General features: G+C 38.8%; 2 protein-coding genes across 5 annotated transcripts in view; both read left to right on the plus strand.

The window, feature by feature from the left end:
* Positions 1-21075, plus strand: part of LOC6032991 (papilin) — a 176027-nt gene that overhangs the window by 115512 nt on the left and 39440 nt on the right. The gene's annotated exons all lie outside the window — the stretch shown is intronic.
* On the plus strand, positions 512-1381 carry LOC6032993 (larval cuticle protein A3A). The gene is made up of 2 exons (XM_001843452.2): positions 512-608; positions 670-1381. The coding sequence occupies exons 1-2, from the start codon at positions 597-599 to the stop codon at positions 1249-1251; spliced, it is 594 nt and encodes a 197-aa protein (XP_001843504.2). The 5' UTR covers positions 512-596; the 3' UTR covers positions 1252-1381.

Below are 21075 nucleotides of genomic sequence, written 5' to 3' on the forward strand. Positions count from 1 at the left end.
GTAAATTTTAATTACAATTATAATCTTTAGTGAATTAGATCACAATTTTAAAACAGATTAAACCACAAAAAGAATGGTGCTGTTCGGTAATCCTGACCTACAAGAATGTTCATTTTATGCCCCCACAGCACTCGACTGAGAATAATGATCCATCCCAAAATGTCATGGCACATTGGTCGTTCAAAAAACGCGAAATCCAACCATGCGTTGCTATAGAAAGGTCTTCCACGTTTACTCGAAAAGTGGCACCGTTCAATTTCACTACATTTTTGCCTTTTCTCCTACCTTGCTACAAATTTTAACGCTCTGGCTCCTGCACAATGTTCTGATTTTGTTTCTTTTGAAGACGGTTTCCAGTTTCAATTCCCAAAACGGCTACGAAAGTGACACTTTTTTCAAGGCCTTTTTCTCTATGGGTTTCCCGTTGACCCTGAAGTCAAGTCCATTGGACGAGATGACGCGCAAAAAACCGGCACGTTCTGAATATTTGACCGGTATAAATTGTTCCCGCGGGTTTGCTGAAGGTACAGTTCGATCGTTTGTTTTGTACCGTGAACAACAGCTTCGCTGTCCTGTCCCAACCCGTCCAAATCACAATGGCTTTCAAGGTAGGTTTCCCGGGGAAGTTTTATTTATTTCTTTGAAGCTAATATTATTCTCTTCCTGAAGTTTGTGGTCTTCCTTGCCCTGGTGGCCATTGCCCATGCCGGAGTCATCTCCAGCCCGGCTTTGGCGACCTACGCCGCCGCTCCGGCTCTGTCATATTCGGCGCCAATCGCCCGAACGCTGTCCTACGCTGCCCCAGTGGCCAAGACCATTGTTGCCGCTCCGGCTCTGGCCAAGACCGTTGTCGCCGATGAGTACGACCCGAACCCGGAGTACTCTTTCTCGTACGGAATCTCCGACCAACTGACCGGAGACCAGAAAGAACAGCACGAGACCCGCAACGGTGATGTCGTCCAGGGATCTTACTCGCTGGTTGAAGCTGATGGTACCCGTCGCATTGTTGATTACACCGCCGATCCCATCCACGGATTCAACGCCGTCGTCCGCAAGGAAGGACTCGCTGCCCCAGTCATCGCCGCCAAGACCGTTGTTGCCCAACCTGCCATCGCCGCCTACGCCGCCCCAGCTGTGACCAAGACCATCGTCCAGCAGCCAGCCATTGCCACCAAGACCGTCATTGCTCAGCCAGCTATTGCCTCGTACTCGGCTCCTCTGGCCACCAAGACCATCGTTGCTCACCACTAAATGGTGTATTATATCCCTTCGAAGAAAGACTGTTACAGCACGTACCTCCTCGTAAAATCCCTTCTCCTTAATTTATTGATTGTGTTTTCTTTTTTAAGATGAAATAAAGCAAACCCATGAAAAAGACATATTTTGGGGTATTAAATGGTGTTGAGTTAATTGCAGCAAGCGTTGACTACATGCAGTGGGTCAGGGAATGCCATGAACACGTTCAACCAACGTTGAGCGTGGAAGGGCACAAGTTTCACATCGCTGCCTTATCACGAAACAAATGGTAAATGATTGCATTTTAGTTAAACATTGCTGAAAATGCACAAACTTTGAAAACATTGAAATTTAAAATTCGCCGAAGTCCTTAGGAAAATTTCCTTTTGGATAGTAATAGAATATATTTTTGTTGTACAGTCATCCCACATATTCGGAACACCCACAAATTCGGAACGCTTTTATGATAATTTGTCAGTAGGATGCCAAAAGTAGCTTTTCTGTCGACCTTACTATTTTTAGAACCTTTATTTGGACATTATCTGGCTATTTCACTAGTAAAAGTAGTACTTTTTGAACAAAAACTTCATTTCAAGACTATTTTGTCCAGAGCAGCAAAACACTGCCTCCAAATGGCCTGTTTCATAATTGTGGGATGTTATTGTGCCTCCCACAATTGTGGAACACCTGAATTTTACTGATATTTACACGAAAAAAGTTATCAAACCATGTATAAAACATCACTAAGCTTGAGTTTCATTGGTTTCAGTGTGTGAAGTCATTATTTGGTAATAAATATGTACTCCTGGAGAGATCCAAAGTTTGTTTACATTCGTAAGAAAAAAGTGTTCCGAATTTGTGGATTTCAAGGGTCAAAGTAATTCTTCAAAAACTTCATATAAAAGTCAAAATTTGCAGATGTTCGATACAGCATTCGAAAGATCGCAAGAAAAGTTTTCAAATGAAGGTAAAAACGAATCATTATGTTCAATTATCGATTTGCTATGATTTTTTGAACATTGGACAATCTGGAAACCGTTCCGAATATGTGGGATAACTGTAGTCTCATTTTGAGTTGTTGAGCTCAAGTGTGATTGAGGGCCTCGTGGCGCGGTGGTTAGCGGCTTCGGCTGCCGATCCCTAAGATGCTATGGGGCGCGGGTTCGATTCCCGCCTTATCCTCCTGGCCTTCTATCGGATGGGGAAGTAAAACGTCGGTCTTTTTGCGTAAAAGAGGTTTTGGGTGACTCACCACACATAACCTTCGGATGCCTAGAAATGAGCAGAAACTTGCAACAGAGCCCACAAAAGACCCGGGGGTCATTAAAGTGGATTGCTTTGCTTTGCTCAAAAGTGATCCCAAACATACAACAAAGTGATCTGGGAATATGATATCCAAAATGACGGCTGATTGCCATAGCTATGGCAGAGAGAAGGGACTATGGACTGTTTTTTAATTATCCATATTGTAATACAATATGTAGGGTAGAGTAGTCATCAATGAGACACGGGGAACAATGATAAAATGGCTCTCACAAGTCGTAGTTTCAACCAATCAGGCTCATATTTGGGGGAAAGGTGTGTCTACGGGATACACGTCTGCCATATTAGTGGCTTTGGCTATGGACGCTCCCTTGAAAAGTTATTCATAAATGTTTGATTCTGGGGTGTAAACGTAAAAATACTTTTTTAGTCGTAGGTTGCCATTTAAACCAAAACTAATATTTCTTCAAATTTCTTTCGACGTTCTATAGGGATTAAGTTGGGCTACAATGTCCTTTCATTAGATTTGACCAAAATTTAGAATATACCCAGAATCCAGGGCTGTCTCATTGTTCCCCACTCATGTTAGCCAATGGGTAACAATGAGACACTTTGATTTTTTTTCATTAAACATTTCAAAATCCATGTAAATATTTCAAAACATGAATTGAAATTGATTTTTGGCATATTTATAGAATTTTAACTTCTTTTAACCAGACATACAAAGTTATTTGGTGTAAATATATGGATTTTACAAAATTTAAATACTTTTTAGTATAACTTTTGTAAATTAAAGTTTCATGTTGGCTAAATTACTCTAAAATGTTCAAAGCAAGTCACCTGTAATGGAACAATACAAAAACATGATGTTTTACTAGAAAAGTATTGATTTTCGTAGAGTGTCTCATTGTTCCCCAGTTGTCTCATTGTTCCTGCCAAGTGCGTCTACAATGAGACAGTTGAAAAACTCTGGCTGTACATGTCGGATCGATCTCATATATTGGTCAATGTTTGAAAACACTAAAAGAAACAAAATGCAACAAAAAGTTCATAAAAACATGCTGATGAAAAAAATAGAAAAATCGTTGAAAGTTGAAAACCAAAAGTGTCTCATTGATGACTACCCTACCCTACCTCTTTATTATGAGGATCATGGGATCCCTGAATTTGTTTTGTTTTTGGTTTTTAATCGTGTTTTTCCGTTGTACATATAAATTTACAAAGGGCTTTAGCACCCTATTTGCCACGTTATCTGCTCATGAAGTCGAGGGGCTCGTCACTGTTTACCTTCTCAATTATTCCACTTGCGGAAGAGGGCATATTTTCATATGTTTACCCGCATCAACTGTGCGCGTAAATTCATAAGAGCAACACATAATAAAACTATATAAACACTAAACAGTCTATTTGCCTTTATCAGGTGTATTCCCTCGGAAAGGGAAGCTCATTTCTTATCCCATGCAGAACATTCAGAAAGGGTGAAATGGCTTACTGAAAAGCTGTTTACCTTTTTGCCTTCCTCACTGAGGTAAGGCTATAATCCTGCTCGAAAAATGAACTTTTGAAAAACAGCTCGTAGACCTATATTCATGTATACCTATCGACTCAGAATCGAAAACTGAACAAATGTCTGTGTGTGTGTGTGTATGTGTGTGCGTATTCCCCTTGGTGCTCAAAATTCTTGCCAAGTTTTCTCGGCACTGGCTGATCCAATTTGAGGCAAATAAGTTGCATTCGATCCGGTTTGGTGCCCCATACTGCACTATTGAATTGTTTGAAGATCCGATAAGTAGTTCAAAAGTTACGTATAAAAAAGTGACAGAGTTGCGAATCGGATCTCCCTTAAATGCATGTAAACTATGTCCAGACCCATCACCCGACCCATCGTTGAATAGGTCATCAAAAGACCTTTCTAATGAGTCTAATACATTGAAGATCTGGCAACCCTGTCTCAAGTTATGACCACTTAAGTGATATTTATGTACTTTTTTGATGCCGGATCTCACTTAAATGTATGTAAACTATGTCCGGATCCATCATCCAACCCATCGTTGGATAGGTCATCAAAAGACCTTTCTAATGAGTCCAATACATTGAAGATCTGGCAACCCTGTCTCAAGTTATGACCACTTAAGTGATATTTATGTACTTTTTTGATGCCGGATCTCACTTAAATGTATGTAAACTATGTTCGGATCCATTATTCAACCCATCGTTGAATAGGTTATCGAAAGACCTTTCCAATGAGTCCAAAACATTGAAGATCTGGCAACCCTGTCTCGAGTTATGAGCACATAAGTGATATTTATGTACTTTTTTGAAGCCGGATCTCACTTAAATGTATGTAAACTATGTCCGGATCCATTATTCAACCCATCGTTGAATAGGTTATCGAAAGACCTTTCCAATGAGTCCAAAACATTGGAGATCTGGCAACCCTGTCTCGAGTTATGACCACTTAAGTGATATTTATGTACTTTTGTGATGCTGGATCTCACTTAATTGTATGTAAACTATGTCCGGATCCATTATTCAACCCATCGTTGGTTAGGTAATCAAAAGACCTTTCCAATGAGTCCAAAACATTGAAGATCTGGCAACCCTGTCTCAAGTTATGACCACTTAAGTGATATTTATGTACTTTTTTGATGCCGGATCTCACTTAAATGTATGTAAACTATGTTCGGATCCATTATTCAACCCATCGTTGAATAGGTTATCGAAAGACCTTTCCAATGAGTCCAAAACATTGGAGATCTGGCAACCCTGTCTCGAGTTATGACCACTTAAGTGATATTTATGTACTTTTGTGATGCTGGATCTCACTTAATTGTATGTAAACTATGTCCGGATCCATTATTCAACCCATCGTTGGTTAGGTAATCAAAAGACCTTTCCAATGAGTCCAAAACATTGAAGATCTGGCAACCCTGTCTCGAGTTATGAGCACATAAGTGATATTTATGTACTTTTTTGAAGCCGGATCTCACTTAAATGTATGTAAACTATGTCCGGATCCATTATCCAACCAATCGTTGGATAGGTCATCAAAAGACCTTTCCAATGAGTCTAAAACATTGAAGATCTGACAACGCTCAGTCTCAAGTTATGACCGCTTAAGTGACATTTGTGTATTTCTTTATTGAGATACAAGCCTTATGGCCTATCTACAATCACTTAGCTTAGAAAATTTCACTTAGCTTAGGAATTTGAATCTATGGAAATGAATCTGAGTTTCTACAATGGAAAAGTAATCAAATTAGAAACTGACGTTTGGTTTGGAAAATTTCAAAATCTACGGTAAGTTGACGTTTCCATATCAAAGGTAAACAAACAACTGCATAGCAACGTATATCAGCCCAGCAAGTTTTCTAAGTTGATTGTGGATGACGAACGTAAGCTGCAGACTTTCCTAAGTAACTACTTTACTTAGATGTTACTTAGATGTTCTAAGCTAAGTGATTGTAGATAGGCCATTACCTGACAAACTTCGTTCTGCCTTTTTTCGTTTGTTGACGTTTTTGACTTTTTTGCTTATTCAGCCTCCTGTGATCAAAACTTGATTTTCCTTTCCCATACAATCTGCAAATTTTCCGGAATTGGTTCCAGAGTGGCCAAATTTGTAACTTTTTGGCGTAAGAACCTTCCTTGGACTCACGAACTTACCATACGAACTCAACGCAACAAAGATCGCGTTCGAACAAAACCGTCGAAATTTTGTATATATAATATGTATAGAAGATAGATAGAATTTGTATCCAAACCCATCATATCACTCTTTGATATCACCAAATGTTGGTAAAAAGTGAGGAAGGCAACAACCACATAGGTGGATTAAGTTAGTTTTTTAAAAATATCGTGCCGCTTTGGCAATAAAATAAGATGAGAAATAAATAATTTAAACATTTCTAAACGTTACGCCAGTCCTCCACAGATCCGAATAGAAGTCGCAAAAGCCCCGCTAAATTATATGTTTGAAGATGAATTAAAGTTTATCCTACTAAAGCCGAAGCCCTTCAAAACATATCAGGTGCAACTTTCACGTGGAATGTGTTTGCGTGCAAGTGCATATGTTGCCATTTGTCACACCCGGCTAGAGCCCGGAAAGATGACACGGCCGAGGTTGGTAACAGGTATCTTTATGCAGTTGCTGTCATATCCCACCATGTGAGAAAATTAATTTTTTTTTTTTAATTAAATATACTTTATTGAATCTTTCTTATAATAATTACATTTGGTTTACATAATAAGTGGTCAGCTATGGCTCTTCAGCTTTAGTTTGCTTTTCGTGATTTAAACACTGTTCATATTCATAACTTTAAAAGTATATGATTTATCATTTTTGTAACACTAGGTACAATGAAGAAAAAAAAATTAAGAAAACATAACCTAACCTAAAACTAACTTAATCTTACCATAAACTAAACCAATCCTTGAATCAAGGGGTATTCAGATATAGCACATTTTTCCCTGAATTTCAAACATTTTTCTTGAATCTTCTGATCCAACATTTTTACTTCTGCTAATTCATGAACCTCACTTGATCTTGTCCAGCCAGGAACATTCAAAACCATTTTGAGTACCTTGTTTTGGACACGCTGGAGCTTCAATTTATGAGTTCTAGCGCAACACTCCCAAACAGGTACTGCATACTCAATAACGGGGTAAATTATTTGTTTGTAAACTGCTAGCTTATTTTTCAAAGATAACTTTGATTTTCTGTTAATTAAAGGATACAAACACCTGATGAGAATGCTGCACTTGTTCAATATTTTATCTACATGCTGTCGAAACAATAGTTTCGAGTCAAGTATGAGACCTAAATAGACAACTTCCTTTGACCAGGGTATTGAAACATCATTCATTTTAATCAAAACATCATCCTTTGGGACAAATCGGGCCGATTTGGAAAGTGGAAAAATGATGGTTTGAGTTTTGGCTGCATTTATGCGAATTTTCCAGTCGCCAAAGTATTCGGAAAGAACGTCAAGACCCTTCTGAAGACGGCCAACTAAATATCTGGTTATTTTACCCTTATAAATAACGGCAGTGTCATCAGCAAAAAGTGACAACACACCATTACCAGGAAGAGTAGGCAAATCAGATGTAAAAATATTGTACAGAAGTGGGCCAAGAATACTTCCTTGGGGAACCCCAGCATCAATGTTGAATAATCCAGAAGCAATCCCATTCAGAAAAACCTTGAACGATCTCTCCGAAAGATAGTGCTGGATAATTTTGATAAGATACATTGGAAAACCGTATAAATACAGTTTATGTATCAAACCATCATGCCAAACATTGTCAAAAGCCTTCTCAACATCCAACAAAGCCATAGCAGTTGATTTAGACTCAAGCTTGTTCTGCTTGATGATTTTAGTTACTCTCGTAAGCTGATGAGCAGTATTATGTCCCTTTCGGAAGCCAAACTGCTCGTTCAAAATTATATTATTATCGTTGGTAAAATCCAAAAGCCTTGAATAGATGACCTTCTCAAAGAGTTTGGACAGACTACTCAAAAGACTAATGGGACGATAACTTGTTGGCGATGTTGGATCTTTTGAGGCTTCAAAATTGGTATGACTTTGCCCAGCTTCCAATTGGTGGGGAAGTAACCAAGTTGCAAACATTTATTGAAAATATTGGCTAGATGTTGAAAGAACTGATCACTCTGTTTTTTCAACACTAGATTAAAATGTTATCAAAGCCTGGAGCTTTCATATTTTTCATTTGTTTAACTGCAACTTTGACTTCCTCACCAGAAACATGGGAATCTGCAGGAAATTCAAAGGTAGAGTCATTGATTGTTGAAATACTATTGGCAACTGATGTTTCTTTACGGCTGGTCATGGAAGCGCCAAGATTATGTGAACTAACAAAATGAAGCCCAAGTGCATTTGCCTTTTCCTCGGATGTAATCAAAGGAGAATCCTCAACAATAAGAGGAGGAATAGGCTTTGGTTTGTTTTTAAGAACTTTTGAAAGTTTCCAAAATGGTTTTGAATAATTCCCAAGCTGGCTTACATGTTTTGAAAATTCTTGATTTCTGATATTGTCAAGTCGGTCTTGTATGATTTTGTTCAAATTGTTCACTGAAATCTTTTGTCATAGTCCCCAGTCCGTTGATATTGTCTCCTATAAACATTCCTAAGTCTAATCAAGTGTTTAGTATCTACGTCAATATCAGTTACCTTAAAATTAACAGGAACCTCCCGAACGTTGGCAGCCTCTGCTTGGTTGATAGCCTGCTGGATCACCTCCAGCGAACGATCAATATCAGCAGAAGTTTCCGGGTGTTGATCATAGTCGATGTTGCTGTCTACCACTTGCTGAAACTGCTGCCAGTCAACGTTGTGGTAATCTTTCCGGGTTGGTTGCCGCTGCGGAGTAACGGAAGCTCCAACCTCCACAACCACCGGATAGTGATCAGAACTCAACTCTTCAAACACCTCAGGATGAGCCACGTTCTCAGCCATATTGGTAATGAAGAAATCGATGATTGAGTGATTCCCAGACCGAGCCACCCTCGTTGGACGATCCGGACTCACAACGTTGTAGTATCCGTTTTGCAGATCGTTGTGCAGAATCACTCCGTTCCGATTCCTCCTGCTGTTGCCCCAAACTTCATGCTTCGCGTTGAGGTCACCAGCGATGATGTACTTTGCGCTCCGCCGTGTCAGCTTCTGGATATCGCTCTTCAGTTTTGCTGCTGAACCATCTCTGGCATTCACCTGACGTGGGCAGTATGCAGCAATGAAGAGTACTGGGCCAACCGAAGTGGGAATTTCCACTCCAACGGCCTCGATGATGTCCAGCTTAAAGTGTGGCAGCCGGCGTGGCTTGAGATCACGATGAACAGCGACAAGCACACCTCCTCCTCCAGAGGTGGTCCTGTCGAGCTGCGTCGCGATCTTGTAGTTTTGCAGATAAACTTTTTCACCGGGCTTCAGATGAGTTTCCGTGATGGCAGCTACGTCGATCTCCTTCTCGCGAAGAAAATCCACCAGCTCTAAGTTCTTCCTCCTAATGGAGCAAGCGTTCCAATTCAGCAGCTTGAGGGACCTACGATCCATACTGGATGACGAACGAGGTCAGCACTTCAATCTGCTGGGTCTTGGTTTTGCATCCACGCAGTGCAGCGGACATCTGTTTGAAAATATTGAGGAGTTCGGTTGAGGTGTAAAGATCATTACCATTTTCCTCAACTGCTGGTTCTTGGGTTGGTCTTGGCTCCTGGCTGAAGCCCGGTGGTGGCGGTCTCGGCTCCTGGCTGGAACCCGGCCGTGGATGATTCATCTCAGCTCTCTTCCTGGGATCCAACGGCAACGGTGCCAAGTTCGGGACCTGGCGTCGCGGTTGAAGAGGTGGAAAATTTTGCTCCACCAGGGCTGGAGGAGTTCTACGACGCTGAGGCTGATTCTTCGTCGATGCTTGCTGCCGAATTTTCACGAACTCAGCTCTCTTGGGGCACTTTCGGTCGGTTGACGAATGCTCACCGTTGCAGTTGAGGCACTTCACCAGCGAATCTTGGATGCACTGGGATGTGATGTGCGCATCAGTACCACATTTGGCGCAACGACGCTTCAGGTGGCAGTTCTTACCTCCGTGCCCGAAGCCCAGGCAGTTGAAGCATTGTGTGACGTCACGATGCACTGGTCGGTATCGCTCCCACGACACGATAATGTTGAAAACCGCTCGGATTGCCTTCAGCTCAGGAAGCGTCGTCGATCCCTTAGCCAAATGCAGCAGGTAGAGCTGGTCACGGTACTTGATGTCTTTGTTGCGTCGGCTCATTTTGTGCACGGCCAACACATCCAGTTTCAAAACTTTTAGCTCGGCAGCTAATTCCTCCACTGGCATGTCGTACAGACCTCTGACGACGATTTTGTACGGCTTATCCATGACGACATCATGGGTAAAGTACTCCGCCTCGTTTTCGGTCAAGTAATCCTTGACCAGTTGATAGTGCTGCCTGGATTGCACCAGCACCTTAAATCCGTCCTGACACAGACGAATGTTGCCTTGGACTTTCCCAGACTTGATGAGTTCAACCAGCCCCGCACGAAAGTCGATCGTTGCTGCTGATTGCCTCACATAAAAGGAGGCAGTTTCTCCTTTCGCTGTTTCACTTCATTCTCCTTTGCTTCCGCTACCTGGTCCTCGTCAGGCAGTCCAGCGAACTTGTTGTTCTTCAATAGCTGCTCCTCGTGCGATGAAGAGTTCTCCTCCTCCTCATCCATCGGTACAGTACCGTCGCTCTTTTTCGTCTTTTTGCTGTTCGATGTCACTTCCAAAAGCACCTTCCTCTTGGAAATCCCCGGTTTTTGGCCATCAGTCGAGGCCTCAACCTTCCATTTGGAAATTCCCACTTTTTTGCCTGCTTGAGCCGCAGGTAGGGCAATATTGCCGGCGTTTTGCGCCGGGACGCGACGAGTCATGTTGATTCAGACAACCTTCACCAACGAATGCTCGGATAACAATCCCACCATGTGAGAGAAGATGGTGATGCTGTGAGTTCCGTCGTGAAGAAGGTGCACGCACTTACGAACCGAGAAGGGACAAACATAACACACACACACACAGACTCACATCAAATTGTAACGTCAACAAACAGGGGAATGCGCTGGGATCGTGGACAGATGATGAAGAAACAGGGATGAAGCCGGAAGATTTAAATGTGTTTTTTGCGGACATGCTCAACTTTTCATGCTGGATTAAACTAAAGGAATAGGACATGAATAATGCGAATACACAGAAAAAAAATAATGTAAATTTGGAATCTGTAATTTTGGAAGGTTGAATATTACCTCTTTTATGATGTAATTTTACCTCAATTTAGACTGAAAAAGTGACATTACACCAGAAAAGTGGTAAAATTACACATTTCCAGAGGTAAAATTACACCTTTTTTCTGACATAAAAGATGTACCCCTTCCCAGATGTAATATTCCCATGAATTTTTTTTTCTGTGTAAGCTAGAATTAAGTTGGAAAGAAATTCTTCCAACTACATCCATGAAGACTGCGAATCAGCGGAAAACTATATCAACTCGTAGAAGTTTCGCCACCGTTCAAGTCAGCCCATTACAGAGCCGTGTGCGCATCGCTAGATATGATAATGACGGAGGAAATTAGTCCCATATGTCAATTCTCACACGTTGACCCGGGCTGCCGTTTCGTCGAAACGTGCCAGATTGAAGATGCCTTCTCCATCCAATTTGCGATCCCAGACAAGACGCACAACGCCGCTTCCAACTGTCAATGTTATGAATAATAATTATCCAGCATCGTCATCGAGTTTAGTCCAGCACGGGTCCATGCCCATGCGTTGAAACTCTGCAGCACCCACAAGATCATTTGCGCCGATGAAGCTGAAGTCGCGTTGTAGTCGATGACTGTTTGAACGGTTCCCCCGACGAGAGGGTCCGAGATGTTGGTGAAATGTTGACATGGAACAGCTCAAGTGAAAAGTGCAAACAAGGCCCTTTGCACGAAGGTGTAGCTTTCGATGGGCCAACTAACTATCGGTGTCATCTTGAGATATGGGATGCTTTCGTTAGTTTAGTTGCATATCCCAAGTCATGATTTGAAGGCGTTCTGGAGTAGCAAAGAGACGTAAGCTTTGATTGATTCCTCAAGATTGACGTTTTAGTTAACTAACATGACAAACAGTGTTACGAAATGCTGGATCAATCACATATAAACTGAGAAGTTCAAAATGCTCGCAATACAAAGTTATACGAATTCATCACTAAGTGCATCGTACAATTTAGTATGTTTTTACTGTTTAAGGTTGAACTTATTTGATTCAACGTTCAATTACTGAACATAATTACGAACAGTTTTAAAAATATTCAATGCAATCATTATCACTGAAAGTTGAAATCCCAATTCCTGTTTTGCATTCCTCAATGTCTCTTTGTGTGGTGGGATGTTAATCAAACAATTGTAACTCGATTAACTCGCCACTGGCAGACCAGATTTGTCCGTTTTGGTCTTATTCGATCCAACTTGGGGTCCAATAAGTTCCTATTGAAAATTATGCAGTTCAAATAAGTACTTCGAGTGACCTATTGTCGACTCCGAGAACAGAAGACTGATGCAGTATATGCAAGTAATATTAAAAGGAAAAACTCTGGAGTTTTTTTAAAGTTCCAACAAACAAAATTTTCATTTTCACATCTTTTTTGTCAAAAAAAAGTGCAATTTTACCACTGAAAATGTGTAATTTAACCACATTTCTGTTGTAATGTCGCATTTTCAGTCTAAATTGAGGTAAAATTACATCAGAAAATATGGAATATTCAACCTTCCCAATTTACATAATTTTTTACTGTGTAGAACTCGTCTCTTTGTATTCACATAAATGATTTCTGCTGAAACGCTGAAACAAATTTCAAAGAAAATTGTTTTTTTTTAAATATATGCACAGAAAAAATCATGGTAAAATTACATCTGGAAGGGGCACATCTTTTATGTCAGAAAAACTGTGTAATTTTACCACTTTTCTGTTGTAATGTCGCTTTTGGTAAAATTACATCATAAAAGAGGTAATACTCAACCTTCCAAAATTACACGTTCCAAATTTACACAATTTTGTTCTGTGTGGTTTTAATAAAACATTAAATGTTGTATTGAGCAATTCTCTACCAAAACCGGAAATGGATTTTATTTGTATTTTTTTATTTGACTTAAACTTTGTGGGGGCCTTCCCTATGACCAAATATGCTATTTTGCGTCATTTGCGTCATTTCTACATACAATTTTGGCTGCTGTCCATACAAAAATGGTATGTAAATATTCAAACAGCTGTAACTTTTGAGTGAATTTTCTGATGATTTTTTTTGGAAAAAAATCGAAGTTGTATGCAAAAACAAGTTTAACATTATTTTTTAATACAAAATTGAATTTGCAATCGAAAAGTACTCTACAGATTTTTTGGTAAAGGGCTTCGTTTTCAAGATATAGCCACCGAAAGTTTGATTTTAGCGAAATATTTGCAGTTTTTCAATTTTTAAAAATAGCCAAAATAACCATGAGTGACCATTTCTAAAAATATTTTTTATTTTAAAAAGTTCAGAAAATTTTCTATAAAATTGTCTTAGAGACATTGAAGATTAGACCTCGGGTTGCTGAGATAGAGCCGCTTTAAGAAAAAGAAACACGAAAATTGAAGTTTTCTTAATATCACCAAAACAACCCACCATTTTCTAATGACGATATCTCAGCAGCTAATGGTTCGATTTTCAATGTTAATACATGAAACATTCGTGGAATTTTCCGATCTTTTCGAAAAAAATATTTTGAAAATTTTTGAATCAAGACTAGCATTTTAAATGGGCGTAATATTCAATGTTTGGCCCTTTTAAAATGTTAGTCTTGATTTTGAAAATTTCAAAGTATTTTTTTCGAAAAGATCGGAAAATTTCATGAATGTTTCTTTATTAACATTGATAATCGGACCATTAGTTGCTGAGATATCGTCATTAGAAAATGGTGGGTTATTTTGGCGAGATTAAGAAAACTTCAATTTTCGCGTTTCTTTTTTTAAAGCGGCTCTATCTCAGAAACCCAAGGTCCAATCTTCAATGTCTCTTAGACAATTTTATAGCAAATTTTCTGAACTTTAAAAAAAAAAATTTTTAAAAATGGTCACTATTTTTAAAAATTGAAAAACTGCAAATATTTCGCTAAAATCAAACTTTCGGTGGCTATATCTTGAAAATGGAGCCCTTTATCAAAAAATCTGTAGAGTACTTTTCGATTGCAAATTCAATTTTGCATTAAAATATTATGTCAAACTTGTTTTTGCATAAAACTTCGATTTTTTCCAAAAATCACTATTTTTTCAAAAATTCATAACTCGGCGACAGTTTTTTGACCATGTTTCTCTATGGCTCAAAAGTTGCGGATTTTTGTCCCCTAAAACATATCAAAAAATCTCGAAAATCAAAAAATACGTATTTTGGGAAATTGTGTTTTAGTGAAAAAAAAGTTGACAAAAAACTCTGCAATTTTTATTTCCGTGTACCTATTTTTTTCTCAAAAGTCCTCAACAATACCTACAACTTTGCCGAAGACACCAAATTGATCAGAAAATTCACTCAAAAGTTACAGCTGTTTGAATATTTACATACCATTTTTGTATGGACAGCAGCCAAAATTGTATGGAGACTTGTATGGGTGAACCAATGACACAAAATAGCTTCTTTGATCATAGGGAAGGCCCCCACAAAGTTTAAGTCAAATCAAAAAATACAAAAAATAAAAATGGTCGAAATCGGCCGATTTCGTAGAGAGTTGCTCTATTGCAAATTAAAATTTAGCAAGAATTATCAACTTTTTGTCGAATCAGACTTTAGATTTGCTATTCTACAAGTTAACAAAAATTCTTGGTGATATTACATCTGGGAATGAGCATATTTTTTATTTCTGAAAAAATGTGTTATTTTACCGCTAAAATTTTGTAAACCCTTACATTTACCCTGAATAGTACTAAATTTGAATAAATTACAGATTTGAAGCTGATTGAAATAAGCTGCTCTCAAAACGGTGTTTGGATTCTTCAACTATTCGCAATAATGCCCATATCTATTCATCAACCATTCATTTTCCAAACAGTCTAATTTTAAATTCAATCACGAGTTCTTTGCTGCTCAACCCTTAAAAATCACTTCCAAGTCTTCTCATCTCTTTGGCCAAATTCATCTCCCTTGCTGGGACACCATTTTCGGTTCGGCACTTGTGCTGTCTCAAAGACCCAGCAACCGTCCGTACCATGACAGTCATCGTTTGACATGTCTTGTGACAAATTTACGATGCAAAGAACGAAACATTCCACCATATGGTTGCTCATGTTTCACTTTCAAGCGTTTTTGTGCACCCTGGCTTTGGCGCAGTGATCGTTTTGAAACGCTTGATGCGTTTTTGAGTTAGGTCAGGGTTGTCCTTGGTGGGTTGTGAGTTTCCCATTTGTTCGAGCTACGGAAGTTGACTTGAAATTGTTTGAAACCAGTTGTATTGTTTTGGATTTAACATCACCTTCATTTATCTCACTAATGATTTCTCCATTATTGAGACTAATTTAAAGACGATCAACGACAATTAGTAAAATCCCTCTAAAACCCCAAAATCAGCCACAAAAAAGCCAAGAAGCTCCAGCATCAATCACCGTTTAATAAGCAAGCTAAATAATGTATGCAAACGCACAAACCCCTAGCCAGTCAGTTCCATTCATAAAACGTGAAATACTGATCGCGATTTAAATAAAGTAAAAAAAAAGCATCAAAAACTCAACAACGGAAGAAAACAAGCAGCGTCAAAGATCACCGGCCATCTCCAACGAAGACGACTCGTTTCTTCGCGCCTCATCTTGAGCCATGACTAATTGGCGTGATGCCTGCCGGTGGAATAAACGAGCTGCCGAAGTGCAACTAACCCTTGCTTTACTGATGCGATACAATTAAAATACAAATCACACATAGTTAACACACAGTTGGAATTGAAAATTTACAAAGTATTTTGATAATAAAAAAAATAATACACTAAACGTAGTATTCTTTTCAGCACTGTTTTCCACAAATCTTTAATAGAAAAAAAAAGATGAACAAAAAACAAAGAAGAACCGTTCAACAAAGGGTTAACCGGCAAAAACAGGGTGGAACCAAAACAAAAATTGAAATCGCCGACACAAAGTTTAAAGAAGATGCTAACAAACGAACAGCAAACATTAATAATGTGAGCAGAAGGGAAAGAAAACCCAACGATGAATGGATGCGTTGATTCGCGGCTGCATAATAATAACAACTGAAAGAGTCGCTCTCGGGCCGTACTTTTGGGTCAATAAATCATTTGCGCGTTTTTTTCTTCATTCTTACAACTACAGTTTGCATTAAAGAGATGCAAAAGATCCGCGCCGGCAATTGATTGGAAGCTGTTACTTCTGCGGGTGCACTGTGAAAGTTATTTTGCATCTCTTGTTATGCTTTCGGCACTTGAAGGTGCGTTTTTTTTCTGAATTATGAACTTTTGAGGCGTTTTGTGTCGATTTGTGATTGTCATTATTTATGATTGTTTTGACATCGGAAACGTTGTGAAGATTGGCTTAAAAAATGGTGCATAATGATAGGTTGCTAAAATTTTGATTCGAGAAATGGAATTCGGAGAGAGTATTTCCGCAATCTCACTGTGAAACTGTCAACTTTTCCTGTCCTTCTGGAGAAACGAAACGGCCTACTTTTCCCTACCAAAAATATTAGAATTTAGAATTATTACCTTTCAATAACAGTGCTGAAAAGTTCTACTTTTCAGCACTGAAATGGGTGCTGAAAAGTTGAACTTTTCAACACTAGTATCGAAAAGTAACATTGTTAATTTTTTTTTACGATGAAATTACTAACCACATTAATGTTTGACATAAAATTCCATTAGAGAAGCGTTTTTCGAAATTGCAAAAAATGTTGTAAGCAACTCGTTGCAAAAAATGATTTTTTCAGCACTCGTCGTATTTATCCAACTCGGTAAGCCTCGTTGGATAAATGTACAACTCGTGCTGAAAAAATCTTCTTTTTGCAACTTGTTGCATAAACTACTATTATTATCTTGTAACATTTTAGAAACACAAATAAAATAAACCTATATAGCATTCACACAAAAAAAGGTCGCAAAAACGTGAACCACATTCATAAAAAATGGGACCGCAAAGAAATTGATTCAATTCTAAAACAAATCAAATTTGAAGATATTGGGTTGTCTTATTGCTGAGATATAGCTTTTTATTTATCTCAGCAGTGCTTTGACCAAATGGGCTCAAAATTTTAGTAAATACTCCTTTTAAAAGTCTCGTTTTATGACGAAGGCCGAATTTTCAAACAAATGTTTGAAAAACGATAAAAATATATTCAGTTTTTGATTCTTGTATTTAAAAAGACAACAAAATTTCAAAATCAGGTTTCGTAGAGCACACGGTGTCTTGAGAATTTTCACCACAAATTTCATCTTATTTGGTCCATCCAATTTCGAGATATCGTGGCACCCGTAAATCATCGCGGTGTTACGAGAAAAACGTTTAACAAGCCGCTTTGTGCTTGGCAACATTTTAAGTTTAAGTCGTCTGCTTCTAACATAAATCATTATTGAATTGAATAGAAATCTTCGTACACAGATAAAAACAATTCCTATAATTGTGAATTGTGTTCATGAATATCAGAAATACGAAGGACTTTAATCATGAGTATGGTGCATTTGCACCACCTCGTGGTTCTCAAATTCATGAACACAATTCACCCATTTCGAGAATTCACTTTTTCCGTAAAGTAGATTTAATAAATTTTCTGTAATATGAAATTTAGAGATTTTCTTCATGTTTCAGAACGGATCCTTAGATATGAACAGATTCATCAGGCAGCATGCTTGGCCGAATGGTTACGCTGTCCGCTTTGTAAGCGGAAAATCTTGGAAGGCACCAACCATCTAAAGGTGGATTAAGTAACGTTTTTAAAAAGTATTTTTCTCCATTGTCCGACGTCTCGATTGTGCGTTGTTTCGATTATCCAAAGTTTCATTGAATATCCAGAGTTCATCAAAGAACATCAGCTTCTTCTAACAAGGAAATAATTTTAAAAATATTATTATTCGATTATCGATCCAATTATTGAGTGACAATTCTTTTGTAACATTTTGAAATATCGTGAAACGGAGCTTTAATCGAGCAACAAACTTTACATATGGCGAAGATAGGCGTTTGATTAAAATAGGTTTATTTCCCCTATCGATCCAAAAAAAATGTCCATAAAAAACAACAAAACACCAGAGCTTTTCTTAAGATCCACCTCTTAACAGGTAGAGATATCGTCACATCTATAAGCTCCTTCTAGCTCTTCTTTTCGAAAAGGTGTGCACGAGTGTCAATTGGTAATGGTTGCTCACATGTTCTTCCAATCCGTTGCAAAATAGTGCCATGCTTCATGCACTTTCGCCCCACAAATCCGAACTAGATTCACTTATCGTGTGAAAAACAATCTTCCATCGATAGCAGGTGCCCCGTTGCTGGCAACACTTCTTGGTGGTGTACAATTTTTTTTTCTTTGGCATAGATGAACAACTTTGTTGTTCGCTGATCGTTCTCCTTTTGGCAACAACCCTATTATTTTACCTGGATGTAAATCTAAGCGATTTTTTTCGTGCAACTTGCCTTCACGATTGATTCCACCTACATTTAAAACACATTAGGGAAATTGATAAACAAAATAATATTTCCTCCGCGGCGAAACTACAGCATGCCTGAATGCCAAAATAACTAAACCGGGTAGCATGGAACAAGAGGATTAGTTGTCGTTTGGGAGTACACTTGACTAGGAGCTCTTTAGTTGCAGCATGACGAGAAAATTGAATCTAAAGCCCCTCTTATCGATGGCAACAGATTTGGCACCCGTTCCAAAGAGGATTACATCGAGAATGGGATAACTTTGAGAGCTTGTTTTGCTGAAGATTATGTTTTTCCCAGGGAGAAAAAATAGTGCCGGAGATTGTTTTGAAGCAGAAAAGTTTTTCCCAGTAAGGCACCTAATACCTAGTTATTACTATTTCTTAATATCTTTTGGATATTGATGGAGTTCAAGAAAAAAAATATGCTCACCGACTCCCGCCAAGATCGATTTCAGGCCAAACTTGACTTGAAAAGATAAATAGTTTCAACTAACCCAAGAACAAACTTCCAGGAATTCCATCTCCAAGGGGAACCAACCATCCATAAATAGATCTTTCATCTCCCTGACGCTCGAAAACTCCATCAATGAATGAGTCTCGTTAAGGTCCATGCCGCGCCATCCCAAAACACGTGTTCCCTCCCTGGTGGTGGCGGCGGTGTGGTGATGCATTTTATAAAGCTTCACAGCTGCAACCAACCAGAAACGAAAAAAAAGCGAAAATAAAAACGTTAGTTCCTACACTGAAATAAAAATCAGACCCATAATCTGTTGCCGCCACATGACAAGGATTACCCACGTGGACACATGCACTTGCAAAAAATAAAAGTGACCGGGGCGGCTCAGTACAGAGAGTGTAAACTTCACACAAACCCACAACGGGCACCGTGTAGGTTTGGTGAGTTGGTCACGGCTGGGAATATGACTCCCTGGGACATGCATTTGAACATGCTTGCATATCATTATTACGGACGCACACTCGCGCACATACACACGCACTATACGGCCTGGTGTGACACGGAAAAAACTGATTGAAAAGGTTTGAAAACAGTTTCTAAGCTTTTTTAGGCAAAATTTTATTTCCCGAGGTTCTCAACTACAGACTTCAATGAACTACCTTTCTAAATGCAATAACATTATTGAACATTTTCTACTTCAAAAGCTTTCCTAGTTGATCGAGTTGATGATGAAATGTAGAGTTTAATGTGAAAAATTGAAGTGAATTCATTAAAGGTAGTTATCAGTGTTGTAAAATGTCAAACTTTCAACTATCACTTCGTCACGAGATTCTCAGTACTAAGAATTGCCATTCCCCGTCAACAAAGCATACACACAAAAAAATATTTCTGAATGTTACATCATTTATGATGTAACACTTTTGCACGTTATTAAACATTTAAATTTAAATGTAATTTGATGTAAATTTGCAACAAATTATACGTAAAAACATGATTTTACGTGTGATTCAACCGTTTACGTCGAATCTCAAGTTTACATCAACTGAGTTTACATGTGATTCATTTTTTCCGTGTCGAGTAAATTCACATATTTTTTTCTGTGTAGTCACAAACGCCGCCATAAACAAAATTTGTTAACGCAGTTTAACGGTACGTAAAACATGATCGGTTCCCAATTTCCTCTCACGTTCTTTTATTGCAATTTTCTGAGAAAACAAAAGAATCTTCGACGAGTGTGCGTGAACGCGGAAAAGAGGAGGATTGATAGAAAGAAAATGCTCTTGGAAGCATGAGATAAATGAAGAGAACTCACAAGTTATAGTCTGATATTTCGTTGCAGGAATCAGAAAATGATATTTTTTTCTATCACTCTACCAGTGTTGTAAGAAGTTATTATCAATTGTAAGAAAACAAAGTGAATTAAAATAATTGTCAACTATGTCAACTGTCAATCTTGTCATCCGAAAAATCTGTCAACCATGGAATGCACAAAACTTCAAACTTTCCGTTCCAAAACTGCTGGAACAACTGAGAAAAGGACAGTTGGAAAAGCGATAATCACTAGCTGTCGTCGACACATTTTCCCTTTCTTTCCCACCGATCCTCTCTCCTCCTTTCCGCACATGCAAACAGACGCACTTTCCGACACCGACGACAAGCCCCCAGGAGAAAGAGAGAAAGACTGTGTATATGTGTTTTATAGAGCGTAAAAAGTAATTAAATTTCAAGTGCATCACTCACACTTGACTTTCTGGGGACTCTCCATGGAACGCACTATATGGACGACATGTTTGTGGTGGAAATCAGGCCGACCGGCCACCCCGGAGAGACACTTGAGGACGTTGGTGACAGCCGACGTGGGAAAAATCTGGAAAATTGAAATCGGTGATTTATGGACGGACGGTAAACGCGTCT

Source organism: Culex quinquefasciatus, chromosome 1 (assembly GCF_015732765.1).
Source record: "Culex quinquefasciatus strain JHB chromosome 1, VPISU_Cqui_1.0_pri_paternal, whole genome shotgun sequence".
In the NCBI taxonomy this organism is placed as follows: Eukaryota; Metazoa; Arthropoda; class Insecta; order Diptera; family Culicidae; genus Culex; species Culex quinquefasciatus.